This window comes from Tamandua tetradactyla, chromosome 15, assembly GCF_023851605.1.
Source record: "Tamandua tetradactyla isolate mTamTet1 chromosome 15, mTamTet1.pri, whole genome shotgun sequence".
Taxonomy (NCBI): domain Eukaryota; kingdom Metazoa; phylum Chordata; class Mammalia; order Pilosa; family Myrmecophagidae; genus Tamandua; species Tamandua tetradactyla.
The window spans coordinates 69,708,968-69,725,638 of NC_135341.1; the positions used below are offsets into that span (position 1 = coordinate 69,708,968).

General features: G+C 35.4%; 1 protein-coding gene across 1 annotated transcript in view; it reads left to right on the top strand.

Moving 5' to 3' along the window:
• SATB1 (SATB homeobox 1) overlaps positions 1–16,671 on the top strand; it is a 98,711-nt gene that overhangs the window by 20,815 nt on the left and 61,225 nt on the right. Inside the window, 4 exon segments of the mRNA XM_077130037.1 lie at positions 2,889–3,123; positions 6,772–6,948; positions 7,723–7,849; positions 8,613–8,736. Of these exon segments, the coding sequence (XP_076986152.1) occupies positions 2,913–3,123; positions 6,772–6,948; positions 7,723–7,849; positions 8,613–8,736 (639 nt within the window). The 5' untranslated portion in view covers positions 2,889–2,912.

Here is a 16,671-nt window from a genome sequence, read left to right on the forward strand (position 1 = left end):
TTTCTGCCCTTCCCCCGCTTAGGGGGCGGGGGTAAGGGGAGAGAAAATAATACAATTTCAGGGGAAGTCGCCTTCAGGTCTGCTGCTTTTTTTTTTTTTAAATTAAAAAAAAAAGGACATAGAAAACATCAGTCTTGAACTTCTCTTCAAGAACCCGGGCTGCAAAGGAAATCTCCTTTGTTTTTGTTATTTATATGCTGTCAAGTTTTGAAGTGGTGAGTTTCAGGTCGGTTTTGCTAATTTCACTCAGTAAAACTGCAGTGTTTCTGTTTCTAGATAGTACTTTGCTTCTTTGTCTCTTTAAAAGGTCACAGTGAAAGCTTGGCCTGGATCGCGCCGGCCATATGGAATGGATAAGGGCACAATCTCTTAAATGTGATTGTGGGGTTCTTTGGGGGCGTGGGAGGCCATACAGCAAGAAACTCATTGAAAAGGATCCTACGTTGCAAAAAAAATACGTTCCTGAAACCGGAATTTCGTGCATTTCTTTCTTTTTAAAGGAAATAATTGCTGTAACTGAGTTGGCTGTTTTATTCAGTAATTATCATATATGGACTTAGTTTATCGGCAGGGAAATGGGATTTTGCAAAAGTAGCCCGCTTTCTGTATGCCAGCCAGACGTTACACTAAAATTGGTTTTAAAATGTGTAACTCAAAAGAAACTCTTCAGTCTGTCATCTGTTGAGACCTTAGTTACTTCCGGCGACTGTCAATCCTGGTAGGCCTGGTGAAGGTTGCTTTTGCAATTCCAAACTGAGGTTTGGTGAACTTTAGCCTCGGGCAGTAGAGTTTAAATGAGTAAATAACGTGGGTCTTTTTTTCGTGTGTGTGCATGTAATTTTGCTTTGTAAGGTACAGTTATTTACAAGATGACTGAGTGTTTAATTGACGCTTATAGATGGGTATTCTAAGGACAATTCTGCATGAGCTGTATGATGTTTTGATTGTCCATACATTAACTAAATTATTATCTATCATTTGTATTTGCTGTACAGTTTGTAGTGCTGTTACACCTCATGACTACTTAATGTAGTTTGTAGCATTAACTTCAGTGCTATGGTCTACTTTTTTTACCCCCCCCCCTTTTTATTCCTTTTAAATTGCCCCAAGGGTTAAGGATTTTCTCTGCAAATCATATGTTTTAAAATTCATCTCCTGCTCTAGGGTAAAGCAACTAATTTCAGAGAAAGCAGCTCTGTATTATAATCCACATAAAACATAAGAGTGTTTTGAATAAGTTAATAATCATCACTCTAATTTTGGCTTTAGACTGCAGTTTAATATAATGAAAAAGAGTAATCTTGATAAAAAGTGGTTAAAAGAGGCACATTTATTGTTAATGAACCTCATAACCAAAAACAGATGGGCCCTCTATCAACGGTAAACCTCTAGTTCTCAGACTGCCACCCTGGAGTACAAGGATAAATAGCCATTATTTCCCAAACTTTATAGTCCTACAGTTGGCTTTCTTAGGTTGCTTTTAAAACTCCAGATTAACATCACCCTCCATTCGCCCTTTTTCTTGATTATATGGGACAAAATACAGTGAAAAAGAGGAAAAATATGTTTATAAAGGACCTTTGTAATGCAAGCCTATCTTTCAGCAAATCCAGATCTAAATAGCTTGTAGGTACATTTTTTTTTTTTAAGTACATGATATGTTGAATCACTAGACAGATGAAGGGAAGTGGTAATTATTATATTCTCTCTGGTTTTCCTAAATATGATTGCCTTAGTATTTGGGTAAACTCAATACTTCAAATACTATGAGATTTCATAAAATAAATCCACTCACCTGTTCTTACCAACTGTAGTTGAAAACTGTATTTTGGAAGTGAGTTTGCCATCATAATAATAAAAGTGCTTTATTATAAGCAGTATGAAAAATTATGTATGCTATAACTGAAAATAATTATCTGTTAATGTTTTTCTTAAGATGTTGACTCCGCCGCTTACTGAGATTATTCTTGAAAACTAGAGGTTGTATTTTACTAATAATTATCAAGACTTTTTTAAAAATGAGTTTAGCATTTCAACCTAATATTTGTGTATCAAAGTATTTTCATGAATTTACTGTTTAACTTGATTGGTAGCAGCGTTCTTTACTAATGTATGCCTGACTGTTAACTCTAAACAAATGTGTTGTAATGCTTCAGTAGCTAGGATATTTGAAGAAACCCTGTACTTCTTCCTGCTTGCTTAGGAGTCAATTGATCCAATCACATGTTTGACCCAAGCCTTGACTAGATCTTTAACAATTCAGATAACTCTTGAAACTTTGATAGTAGAAAACTTTTCTATACATTAACCTGTAAAGAGAATGAGTGTGGTTTAAAAAGCAATTATGTTTGCTACCTTCTTTTGAGATTATATTAATGTACTTTTTCTTAAATTAAAATGAATGTAAAAAAATGTAAATATCTACTTTAGATTTAATTAATATTTTGGATTATGATAAGCTTTCTGTTCTTGATTAAAGTGTTGCTGTCAGGTTCTGTAGTGAGTTTCTAATTTTTAAAAATTGGGACTAGATAAATACCATTTTTTTCTTCTTAGCTATGCTTGTGGTAATTCTTATTCTAAAAGTAAACCCCTCTCCCCTACTTAGTTTTGTTTGTAGGTGACAGGTAACATTTTTACTTGTGTGTTGGTAGTTTCCCTAAATTATTCTGTTAATTTGAATGAAATGTAATGCTATTACCCAGAAACATAGTAGTATCTGCATTGTATTATTTCTAGGTAAGCAAATTTATGATACGTTGTAGAGAGAGATTCTAGGAATAAAACATTTATGTAGGATATTTATACACACACACATACATACATACGTACATACACACAAATACCCCCACCCAATTATAACGTGTCTTCTTTTTAAATTCTGGCAGGTGATCTTTAGAGGGTAACTGAGTATGGATCATTTGAACGAGGCAACTCAGGGGAAAGAACATTCAGAAATGTCTAACAATGTGAGCGATCCGAAGGGTCCACCAGCCAAGATTGCCCGCCTGGAACAGAACGGGAGCCCGCTAGGAAGAGGAAGGCTTGGGAGTACAGGTGCAAAAATGCAGGGAGTGCCTTTAAAACACTCGGGCCATCTGATGAAAACCAACCTTAGGAAAGGTAAATACTTTGGAGCCAAATCATGGAACGCTGCAAGCCCTCATGTCTACCAAAAACCACTTTGTGTGGGGGTGGAGAGGCAGAACGTGTCTTTGTACATTCTTTCCCTTGATTTTCTTTCTGATCTGAAATTAGTTACATTCCTGGCTGCAGTGTCAATCACATTTGGAAAATGTAGGCTCTGTGCTTGGAGGGAGCATCTTACTCTATTACAGACTGGAATTATTGGACTTTCTGGATGGTAAAGACTAAATTAAATAAAATCCTGTTCGACTAGGCTTCCATTGACGAGGTATTAGTGTAGTAGAGGATCTATAGGTGGCTGTTGCTTAAACATCAGGAAATGACTAGTTTGTAAGGCAGGTTCAGAGATAGTGGAAATCATATGTGATCTGATGTAAAAGTTTTGTGATGTTAGTTTTTGTGGTTTATTCTCATAAGAGCAAATTCATTATTTAGCAGTGAAAAACCTGATGACTATTTTTTTTATTTTTGCTGTGCTTGTGTATTTCGGATGAATGAAGGACATATTTAGGCCAGTTTATAAGGGGAGGATGTGTAACTATGTGACGCCTTTACCAATTTTATATTAAATTGATGAAGTTTAACAACTTTGGTATTGTTTGCGTAAATCACTGCCTGTACTGAGTATAGTGTGTGCCATATAATGACCTTATTTTTTCTCTGAATAAAATGTGTATAGGATTCACATTTTCCTTACATTGACTAAGCAAAGGACAAAAATGCCGTCTTTTAGCAACCAAGAATATTAAGTAGATAAAGTTAGAAGGCAGAGGAATTTCATTGTGTTTAATGCATAACATTTATTATACAATCATTTATTTTTTTCCTTGGTTTGGCGAAAACAAAGAATATATTGATCCTGAAATGAACAGACACAGCAGTCCGTATTGTTAGATCTTTATCTATTAAAAATGGAAAAACAGCACTTCAGCAAATTCTTTGGCCTCTACTCATGATTACCCTATTTATTGATTGTTTGCCAAGAATGTATGCATCTTAAGAAAGCCAGGAGTAAGAGCATTAAAAATATAATTTATTACGGCTTTTCAAACAGAGTGCATTAATATTGTACTGTGAAGCACTGGGGCTCTATAAAAAAGACTTTCTGACGCCTGCAAACATATAAGTTCCATAAATTCCTAAATAGGAGATTTCAGCTGTCTCTGGTATTATGTGATATTTGCACAGCAAACTTTAATGCCAGGACAGTTTTAGACAAGGATTCTACAGACTTCACTGCTCCTTATGGCAGACGTGCTGTTTACACAGGCTCATAAACCTTCAGCAAAAGCTTCTAAGACTGCCTTCAGGTTTAAATCATGTGGTATTTTTAGCATTCAGCAGTGACCAGTGCACTCCCCTTTAAATGCTGGAAGGTTATGAAGTTGCTGTAGTTGGAAGTCTCACCAAACTAGCACGAATAATCAGACGGTTCAGAGAAGACTCCTGTTCAACATTACTCCCATTAACAGGAGAGCAAACATGACAGTTTGCTGGAAGATTTAGCAACCATATTTGTTACCTCGTCAGTAGCTACTTTTAATATCTATAGGGTGCCTCTTAAATTTGACCGGTGAATTCCAAAGTAAATCCAGTATATATCACTGAATTTGAAAAATCTACAATTATTCCCTGGTTATAACGAGAAGTATATAGTAGAACATATCTGTTTCATCCTATAAGGGTAAAAAAAAAAAATCAATGCATACATTTTCATTTTACTAATGCAACTATTTGAAGACATCAGGATTGGGGTGGGGGTTAGAGACCAAAGTACAGTAATTACACTTTCTGCTCAAATACTTATTTTTTAGTATTACATTCTTAGTGACTTATTTTTTAAATGCAGTTAAATTATATAAGGTTCTCTCTGCTTATTCCAAACAATAAAATTACTAAAGCTTTTGCTAGTTTTCCCCCTACATTATTTTTCATGTGTGTGGTTTCTGTTTGACAGGTGCTAGATAAAAATTATGGCTGAGATGAGAAAGCAGTACTAAGAAAAAGGAATCGGATGTTTTTGTTCATTTGTTTAGAAAATTTTGTGAAAGTACCTTCAAGCCAAGGAAGAAATCTCCAGTTTGTATATTGCTATTTTTGCCGTGGTCTCCCCAAATCTTCCTCTGATCCTTGATGGGTTCTCTCTGTGGTATAAAACAGATGAATGAATGACAAGAATATTGGCAAGCTCTGCAGCTTGTTTTTCATGCCTAGCCTGTTGGGTACCTCCGAATGAGTTTGTGAGCTTTTCTAAGTAAACCTTATGGGGTTTGTTTGTCAGAGCTAGAATCTCTTGTGAGCAGTTTACTAAAGCTTTGGTGAAGACACACATGTAGAAAAATGTAGCTGCTTTAGTGTCAGCTTTTGTTCAGCAGAAACAAGCGAATAGAGAATTTTTAAAGGGCATCTTTGGTATCAATAGAAAATCCTGACTTTAGCTATGCTTGGTATGCACTTCGGAAGTTGGTAGGATTCTGTGAGTTCAGAAGGCAGAGCATATAGAGGCATTAATGTTAGTATAGGACTAATTGGGGATCCTGTGTGCCTGTTAAAGTAACCCTTGTCATCATTTATGCTAAAGATGAGACCCTCCTGGCAGTTTGCCATAGTACAGTTCAGATGCATCTGCTTTTAACCCTTTTTGGTTTTATCATTGGAAGTCTGACAGTGTGCTTCATAAATACCTGGAGTGCCACAGCAGTCCATGATTTCAGTGTCTAGAAGAAGCCACTTCTTCAAAGAGTGGTGTGGCCTGTGCTTATTAATCATCGAGTTATTTCGTTGGGTTAAAGTAAATAAAGAGAACACATCATATCTATGTAGATTCCTTTATCCTAATATGTCCTGATAAGGCCAGTTACCTTTTCTCTCTCATTTTTATCCCATTTCCTATAATGGAGATGATTCATTTTAAAGACCTCTAGTTATGGTGATACCTTTTTAGTCAGGTGGATTAAATCAGTAGCCATAAAAATAAATTTTATTTATCTATATTATGCAATTATTGAAGTCTTTTTTATTAGCCTCAGCTTGGTTAAGTTTTGCATTTCTTTTGTGGAGCCAGTAGAGTAAATATCTAAAAGAGGAAGAAAATGATAAAAAAAAAAAAAAAGAAAATTATAGTCAAAGGTAACTTGAGAATTAGACATAAACAGGAAAAGTTTAATATTAACAAAATAGTGTAGGAAACATGAAGATGGCTTCCTCTGAAGGCAACTGTAGGGTATTATGTTTGTACATTGTATACCACTCACAGCAAATCAGACAAGACATGCATTTCTCTTGTCAGCATTATTACTTGATCAGAAAGGTAATTTTGCATCCACTGATTTTGGAAAATGCACTGTTAAAATCAGAGCAGTGCCCAAGTTACTTTAAGACTAAGTTCATATTCTATTTAAATATTTCTCTAATGTCTGTTTTATTTCCAAAGGATGTATGTATTTGCATATGTGAACCTGTATTTCTGTGCCCTGTTTTTCCTTGGTAGCATAGTCTCCCTTTCCCGTTCTCTCACTGTTGTGAAGATTTTATTTTCAGGGGTTAGTTTTTCCTCACTTCCTACTCCCACCCTGAAGACTGAAGATTGTTGGTTTGTGTCTCTTTTTCTCCATCTTTTAATAGGAACTATGCTACCAGTTTTCTGTGTAGTGGAACATTATGAAAACGCCATTGAATATGATTGCAAGGAGGAGCATGCGGAATTTGTGTTGGTGAGAAAGGATATGCTTTTCAACCAGCTGATAGAAATGGCATTGCTGTCTCTGGGATACTCACATAGCTCTGCTGCCCAGGCCAAAGGTAAATAATGCATATGTGCAGTTGGAAAAATTGCTTGGCATCCTTTGTTTACCTTGCAGAGAAAGCACTGAATATTTTTAGTCAAAGGACTGTAGCCCATGTATTATATTGGTTCCTTATAGACTGTGGTTTTAAAAAATTGGCTTAATTCAGTTTGGTTTAGTTAACACACATTTTGCTCATGTGGAATGTCGAGGTAGATTTTTTTTTTTTAAATTACTTCAGCTGAATCATTAGTATGCTTATTGACCTTAATAATCTGTTCCACTGAGGACCCACAAGGAAGTGAGGAGCGAATTTGAGCAGATGGACTGTTGAGAGTCAATTTGCATTTATGACTGAATATCTAGTTCTGTTTCTTTTATTCTGTTTCTGATGGTTTTATGGGCTGTAAAGTATTTTTCAATGCTGATTCCCACTGCAATAGAGAATCTTATCTAAATCGTAAAGCCATTTAGAACTGGTTCAGCTATGTCTTATTAGGAGTTCCTGTAAGTTAGGAAAATGTGGCCTTATGCATAGGTTTTATTGATGGGATTTTATTTCCAAAATAATAAACAGCCCCTACAGCCATTTACATAATTTCACAATTTGGAGAGCTGAGCAGTGACTATTCTCATTGACCTGCCTTTTAGAGGGAAGGGAATCATTCAAATATAAATAACAATATTGCTTGTGGTGGGGGCCTTGGGGAAAAAAAAAAAACAACTTTCTATGACATACCTTATGTGAAGGGTAGAATATTTTGTGATATATTCTCTTTATCTCCAATAGGGCTAATCCAGGTTGGAAAATGGAATCCAGTTCCACTGTCTTACGTGACAGACGCCCCTGATGCCACCGTGGCAGACATGCTTCAGGATGTGTATCATGTGGTCACCTTGAAAATTCAGCTACACAGGTGAGTCAAGACAGCAGTTCCAGGGTGTGAAAAGTTCTACTTACCTGGTTTATTTTTTGAAATAAAGGTTCTCTGGCCCATTTTAAATTTTTATTTACCATATGTTTCAGAAAGCTTAATCCAAATGGATTTTGTTACCTTGATCCTACCTTTTTTTCCCGGATGTCCATATGTCATTTAAAACCCACCTTTTCCCTGAAATGTGTGGGTTTGGGGAGGGTATCCTAAGACAAGAAGACTTTACATTTAGTCAATTAAATGATGCATTACAAGAAGGCATTTTACATAAAGTTTACTTAAGAGAAAAATATTTTTGCATATCATGAACAGTGCCATCTGTGTACATTTTGTGAAAGACTGCTTTATTCCCGACCGCTGCGATCTTATTTATTTAAATATTTCTTTAACATTTTGATTCGTATGAAGAGAGTAATGAACGGAAAACGGTTAATACGTTAATGCTTTTCACGGTGGATCGTGAGAAAGCAGCACACCTTAAATTGTCTTCCCAAGCGCATCAGAGCAGGAAGGTAGAAGTAACATGAAAAAATAGCCACCACAGGCAGCTGATGTATAATTCATGCATCGATACAGCAGATGTGTTGTATAAAGTAATTAACTAATCGGAACAATCAGGAGACCGAGAGCAATCTCCAGATGCATCTGTTTGATGCGCAAAATGAAATCTGTCTGTCTTAAAGGAATGTTCTGCAGCGGGATGCAATCTTGTAATAATCCCCTTTCTAATCTATGTCTCAAATAGTTGCCCCAAACTAGAAGACTTGCCTCCCGAACAGTGGTCGCACACCACAGTAAGGAATGCGCTGAAGGACTTACTGAAAGATATGAATCAGAGTTCATTGGCCAAGGAGTGCCCCCTTTCACAGGTACTTAGCATAGCATATAATAAATAATGAAACATCATGGGCAGCTCAGTTTGTGGTTTGATGGAGCTCCACGGTCTAAAGCAACTGGTATCTGAAGCAAGAATCTGCCAGAAATGCAAAGTGACTTGACCACTGGTGACCTTTTAAATGATGCCTGATTCATTCTGAACAGAGCCTTTACGCATGTTCTCCCTTGGGAAAGAGGGAAGGACTGTTTGCAGGAAAAACAGTTCAGGAGAAGACTGCTCTAGTTAGTTTTTAGATTTTTCTGAGTGCACTGAGCGTGGTAGCTACTTTGTCCTGAACACTCTTAATTAAGCAACAATAAAAGTGATACTACTTGCACAAAGATGTGGTGAGTGGAAATGTCAATGTGAGTGTTAATTTATGAGGCTTTGCCATGCTCTCTGAATAAGATAAGAGTACAGGTCTAGGATACTGTTTCATTATAAGAAAAAAAATAGTGCATTTAGTAAAAATAAGTATGAAGATAAGAATAAAAATCTGTTAGCTGTATTGAAAGATTGAATAGCTACTATTCATTAGGGTTTTGTAGCCAGTCTTAAGCCATTGGTTTAATTTATTTTTTTAGTGGAATCTTATTCTTCCTCTGAGATCTTTGTTATGCTATCAGGGATTTTTAAAAGGAGACATAAATACATCATACTTGATATTTCCGAGTGACTTTTGGTGGAAGAAAAAGAGACACTTCCACCAAAAACTCTAGGTAGAGATTGTTCCTATTTCTAAATTTGAAGCCAAACATTGTTTTGAGACTGCTCAGGTGATTGGAAATAAGAAAGTAAAAGGGTTCTGTGAACATACTCTTAATGCGTTACTGTGTGGTCACCATGTAAATGTGTTTTAATGCCACTCCTCAGTGCCCATACCCATTTTTAGCATATTCCATTATATTATTATAGTGAAGTGCTCATCTAACGAGGTTTTCACTGAATTTTTGTTTTTCTTTTAATTCAGGTTTAAAATATAATTCTAAATTATTAGTCCGGAAGTCATTTGAACTTAAATTGTATGACTGCTATAAACATTTCTGCAATTGGGATAGGGAACCATTCTCAGAAAGCATTTTTAATGTGATACTTATGAAGATATTGAGTATTTTTGGAAGGGAGTTCATGGGCTTTTGCATTATTTGATGTGAACTCCATGCATTTAAGGGTTGCTACTTTATAGTCCAACAGTTTTATTTTGGTATGTGCTAGCAGTTTTAGGAATGAAGTAAATTAAATTTAGAATTAATGATTGCATTCTGTACTCTCCTAAGGTAAGCTATAGCCACAGGTAAAATGCTAAGTATCTATTTCTTGAAATTCAAAACAGACTGCTTTTGTTATTTCAATTATACCTTCAGCTGGTCTCCTATCTTTCCTCTCAACTTTGGAGTAGAGAGGGTGTGAATTTATAATGATTGAATAAAAGCAATTTAAATTAATTATACACAGTTAAATCAATAGGATAATAAAACAGGGTTATCTAGAACTTTGGGTTTTCCAGACAATTCCAGATAACATGTTACTTTCATTTAAAACTTTGAAATGTTCTGGAAATAAGCTTTTTTTTTTGTCAGTGTTGAAACGTATATAAATACTGATATAGTAATCTCATAAATCTTCATGTTACTAAATAGCACATTGATTTTGGGAGTAAATTCAGGCAGAGATTTAAGACATTTACTGTGAGCTGAAGAAGAGGATCCTAGTACAAATATTTATTGATATAAGCAGTGAGAACTAATTGTTAAATGACATCAACATTCAGCCAATAAACTCCAACTCTCTGTGGCTTATAAATATAATTGTGAATTTACTTAATGTTATCATGGGAAATGAATTGAATACAGACAATTATAACATTAAACAGAATGACAAAATGAAATTCACGAGTTGGTTTTGGAGTCATACATTGGTGTATTTCTGTAGAGAGGCCTTCGGAAGAACTCATGGCTGTGTATAGCTGGAAACCCTACTGTGATCATTAAGTGATGAGATTGGGCTGTAACCGCAACATGCGTTAGAATTGCAGCCTCTCTCTCTATCTATGTGTATGTATATATATATTTCACAAAAAGTATGTGTAGTTTAGCAGTGGCAGCAATTATTTGAAATTGATTTAATGTTTACTATTAGGAGAAAAATTTCACCTGTTCTCCAAATGAGGAATTTACTTTGTGTTTGCCCCATCATCTCCTTCTGTTTCTTTCTCTAGAATGAATTTATGAATCTCATATTCAGACTCAGAGCATTTTAATTATGACATATTTTCTGTTTGCCTCTTTGTTGTTTTTTCCCTCAAAAGTTATTAAAGGTGAGAAACTCGGGCTCCCTAAAGTCTAAGCCCAAAGTGTATACAGAGATTGACAGAACTACTCTTATAAATTCTTTATGGGTGAGATTTGGTGATGACCATGCTCTGGTGAAAGATGCCTATCATATAAATAGTCCCTCTGTCCCATAGGACACAGGACCTAACCTCAAGCATTAAAAGTACTAAGGCTTTTTTCTCTGCCCTGTGGAGTTTTGATTCATTCACGTGAGAACAATTAGCATACAATTCGCATATACATTTTGCTGCTCATTAAGGGCTGCTTTGTTTTGTTTTGTATGATAAAATACCCCAAAGTGAATATGGCCATAGGGCCCCTGAGTATTGTGCTTAGCAGAAAGTCCATCCTGTGTTTAAGTAGATACTCTTCGCATAGTAGAGGCAGGCGTATTTCTTGAATCGGAAGCTACCAGGCATTTGGCATACCTCGCCTCTAATGCCCTAAGAAAATTCTCCACCACTTGCTAAGCAAATATCCAGCTGGATTTGGGAAGGGATTATCCTTCCCAGACTCCTCATCTGACAGATAAAGGAGTCCAGTGTCTCCAGCATTAAAGTAAAAAATGCTTGTTAGTGACTGTTCCAGAAGTCCTAATTTGCTAAGCCTATGTCCTTTCCCAGTGATGAGTTTTAAAGTAAGTGTTGATTTTAAGATGAAGACTTATTTTTTGGTGCAATAATGTTTTCTTTGATAATACGTGCAAGGTTTTCTCCAGCTGCAGAAATTCTATAAGTAGACATGTGGTTTGATTTACAACTTGTACCTTTATTTCTGTTATTGCTTTCCTATCATAAATCTGCCCAAATAGACCAACACACATTTATTAAGTTCTTTATACTGCATATTTATTTTTGTAAAATGTCCTAAGACATAGGAAACACTTAGCTTATTATAGATTGGATCTTGGGCATTTTGTTGTTATTTTTGCTTTTTTCGGTGGATGTGGTTTAACGAGTTGGACATTGAATTCTAAACTACAGATGAATAGAGGAGAATAAAACCTGACTTGGGGATAAGAAAGCCTTAGTCATACAAACTTTGAGTATGGGTTTGGCAAATAAATTGGGAGATAAAAAAATGAGCATTTTGATTTTTTCTAAAATATTTCATTTATATCCCAAAACTCCCCTGAATCCAGAATTCAATATTGGATAAATGTATATCCCATCCGATATGGGGGTAGATTCATTTTGTTATAACTACTGTAAACAAAATGGCAGTTTGTGCTTCCACCAGTCTAATGTCTTCCTTCTAAAAATATTTAAGGCATATATTCCTGAGAGACGTAATGTTGTATGTGCATTTTCCCCACTCCCAACTACACATGTGCACATGTGTACTAGTGCAGCACATAGGCATACACACACACAACTCCATGTCACACCTTTCACATTTTTAGGGCAATGGATCATTTTCTATTTCTTTTTTCATCTGGGAAAAAAATACCTCCAAGTCCATTATTTTAAGCATTTCATTTAAAAGTAATCCTGAGAAAAATGATTTTTCAATTTTCTTTTTCCTGATGCCATTTAAGCATCTAATGTATGTCACACTTTTATTATTTTCTGGTAAAGCAGGCAATAAAAGAAACTGCCCCTGCCCTCATGAGGCTTAGTAGTTAATCATGTTGATTCTCTGAAACTTGGCAGTCATTTCCATAGGTATTTATTAAAACTGTTCAGTGGATTTTCAGTCTGTATTACAAATAACTCTGGAGCAACAATTTAAAAAATACCTATCAGTTTTGCTATAGATACATATATTTTTAAAACCGTGACTTCGTATTAGCTGTTTTTCCTAATATTTTGGACTGAAATTATGTTTCCTGAATTTTTTTAATAAGCAATAATCACATTCCCTGAAAATAATAGCCAACACCAATATTCATGTATTTCATGTGAAAACATTACTTGTGAAATTTATTCCCATATTCATATATTTATTCATTCAAAAAAATATGAATTTATGATCTACTGTGTGTGCCAGGCATCCTGTTACCTGTGCTGTAATAAGGATGACACATCATATTTGAATTAATAATGATTAGCTTTCGTTTAGTGCCTTCAGTGTACCAAGAACTTTTCTGTCACCTTAGATGATAGATAGTTTTACATCCTCATTTTCAAATGAGGAGCCTGAGATATAGAATGGTTAAATGACTATCCACAGTTATATAGCTGGAAGAGTAGACCTTGGAAGCTTAAGCAAGTATCTCCCTTAGTCATACATATAGATAAATAAAGGAAGTAGTAGGGGAGAACCTTTCACCAATTAATTTGATGTGTTTTATGAAATACCTTGCTATCTCTAAAGTACCAATAGCAACTTGTAGTTTTCCAATTCTGCATTTTCTTACTGCTGGAATCTTTCTTTAACATGTGTTACATTCCCTTTAGCATTTTGTTTTTGTGTCTTTGATTTTGTTGTTCGTACACTGACTGATTTCAAAATCACCTTAGTTTCATGTCTCTAATGTAGGACCTGAGAGGGTGATTTAAACTACCAGGACTGATTATAGAGATAATCTGTCATTTGGAAGAGCTAAAAGATTTGAACGCATAGCCCTGTGGTTGTCACTTAGCCCCCTCCAAGCAGAATTAGTAGGGGCTAACTGCCCTTAGTTTTGAAACTCAAGATAACGTTTGGTATTTTCATTGGAAACAGTGGACAGATAACTTTCTTGGTTTATTTGAAAGTATAGACATTAGTCATTGGACTTACTAGATCTGATGGATAAGGATAAAACTACCAGCTCCATTTAAAAATAGAAAGTTTCGTACTTGGAATGTGCTTATAGGATTTTGTACTTGTCCCTTCCCAATTTAAAATTATAAATCTTGTTGAGCATCATGTATTGTGAAGAAAAGTTCCATGTAGGCTCTTTTCTTTCCTTTTTAAAATTACAAAACTTGGGCCAGTTTTTATTTAACTGATCATGGGAACCAGAGGTTATGAATATCTGCTCTGCCAAGCATTCAGATATTTGATACTGATTGTATATTATTACCACTTTTCACCAATTGTATCACTGATAGTAAGATCCATAAAGGAAGTGGTAAACCAGTGTTAGGGGCAGTTGTGTGAAGTGCTAAATTTCCACCAAATATTTTTCTGTCCCCTTTTATTGAACCAGTTGTAATGACATCATTCTAGCCCCTCTTTCAATTTAGACAGTGAGATCTTTGTTCTGTGTTAATATTCTATTATCAGTAATAGAAGTGTCCTCCAGACTGCAAGTTTTCCTTTTTTGTATCTAGTATTCTAGATCATTTTTAGTCAATTTAGATACATAAGGTTTTACTGTGGCTTGATATTAGCTCTCTATAACCTCTCAAATATATTAATCAGAAAAGCCAAACTTAATAAAGCATCTAACTTAAAATGGATTGATCTCAAATATTTTATAGCCGCTATCTTTCCACAGCAGTAAAACATAAAAGAGTTTAAACCATGCCAATTTAGAGAGTGCTTAACATTGTTTAAGTACTTCATTTTCACTTAATAGATTTTTACCTATGCTTTGTTTTAGATCTGAACAGGTTTCCTTTGACCTCAAAATCACTAATGCAAGGAAAATTACCATATCATGAGAGGTTTCCCCTTTTTTTTTTTCTTTCTGATGCACAGAATAATAAATACTGCCAAGGCTGGGGGTAGACATGGCCTGAAAGAAAGCCTGTTAAATGCTATATTCTAATTGTTCAAAAAAAGTCAACCAAATCATGCTAATCAAACTGATTTTCTTGCTAAAACAGAAACAGTTTTAGAGTGCTTTTCGAGCGTCTTATTTGCAATTACTACTTAAATCTCAGGTTCTGCTCTATCTGGATTTGCATTTTAAACCTGCTGTATTACATGGCAGGTTTGGGCCCCAAACAAACAAAAAACTACAATCAGAATATAATCAAAACAAATAGATACACCCACACCCAATTTTTCCCTCTTTCATTGGAAACTGGTTGATTATAACATGCTCTGAACGTAAAAAACATAGGAGAGCCTTTAACATAACAGGAGAGAGCCTTCAGCCGCTTTACTCCTCGGCTTTGCAGCTCATTGCCAATTGAAGTAAGGAACGCTCTGGCTGTTGGGACTTTTAAATCTAGACTTAAAAGTTATTTGTTCTGTTTAGCATTTTTAAAATGATTCTATTAGGAATTGTATGTGCTTCAGTTTTAATTTTAACTCATAATGATTGTAAAGCACCCTGGGATGCTTGCATGAAGGGCGCTACAGAAATATAAGATTGTATTGTGTTGTAATATGCAGTAATATTACGGATGCTAGAATTTCATCACGGACAATTCATAAGGTTACGGAATTCCTCATTGTAGAAAAGGTGGCTGACTTTCTTTAGTAGTGGTTTTTTCCTCTTTTTCTCATTCTTACTCTTAACGCTTTATCCTGTTTAGTCGTCCTTTCCTATTTCTTTACTTTCTTCTTTTTTAAGAATGCTGACTATCTTGCTTTTCTGGCATCACAGTTATTTTCCCATTGAAATGCTAACCTAATTTAATTTACTCAGAGGGATTTAAAGGTGTAAACCAAATGAGATGTTGAAACTTAAGAAAAAATTAAAGTTTTAGTTGCTAGTTCCATGAGAGATCCCTTTCCTATCTGGATAGCAAGAGGTACTCCATTTTTGGGTAACACAGATTGCCCCAAGGCTTATCCCATATTACTGGCATTCCCACATATTTTTCAATGCAGTTCAAAAATGAGTGGCTAAATGGAAACAAAGGATTAACTTTATGAAAAGTCACAGTGGGAAACTCCTGGTTATGTTAACATGTTGCAGGACTGATGTCTTTTATCTTTTAATGGGATTTCTTGAAGTAATGCATTTCTTCAACAACTTCATCCTGTCACTCTTTATTTGCTTGTCAATGCGCTTTACCGTTATTGTACTATTATTAAGGTGGCAACTACACACAGTGTGAGCTCGCACTGCTACCAGCTGTGTGAGCATGGACAAGTGGCCTTTAATGCCTCAGTTTGCTCATCTGTAAAGTGGGATGATAGTAGTACCATTTTCTCAGGATTGTTATGAGAATTAAATCAGTTAATATTTATAAAAACATTTAGAATTTAGGTGTCTAGTTCTAAAGTGTGTGATAACTTTAGTTGCTTTTCAAAAATGTGGGGCTTGGGAGTGTGAACTCGTACTTGTGGGTCTGAGAAACTTTTGTGCAACGTGAAAGGTTTTGTGTGTGTGTGTGTGTGTGTGTGTGTGTGTGTGTGTGTGTATGGCAAGGGTCACATTTCATTCTTCTTCCATGCGAGTATCCCCTTATGACAGCACCATTTGCTGAATTTTTGTTTGTTTGGGAAGTGCGTGGAACATGGAAGGTTGTTTTTTGTTTTTTTACTTTTGGTATGGGCAGGCTCCAGGAATCAAACCCGGGTCTCTGGCTTGACAGGCGAGGATTCTGCCACTGAGCCACCGTTGCAGCACCCTAAACATGGAAGTTTTTGATGCAAGTTTTGCCTTTTATGGAAACTGAGAACTTTTTATTTGTGAAAAAATTAAAGATGCATATTATAACTCATTCTCATTTTTTAAGGGACGCTTTTAACACATTCCTAAGAAT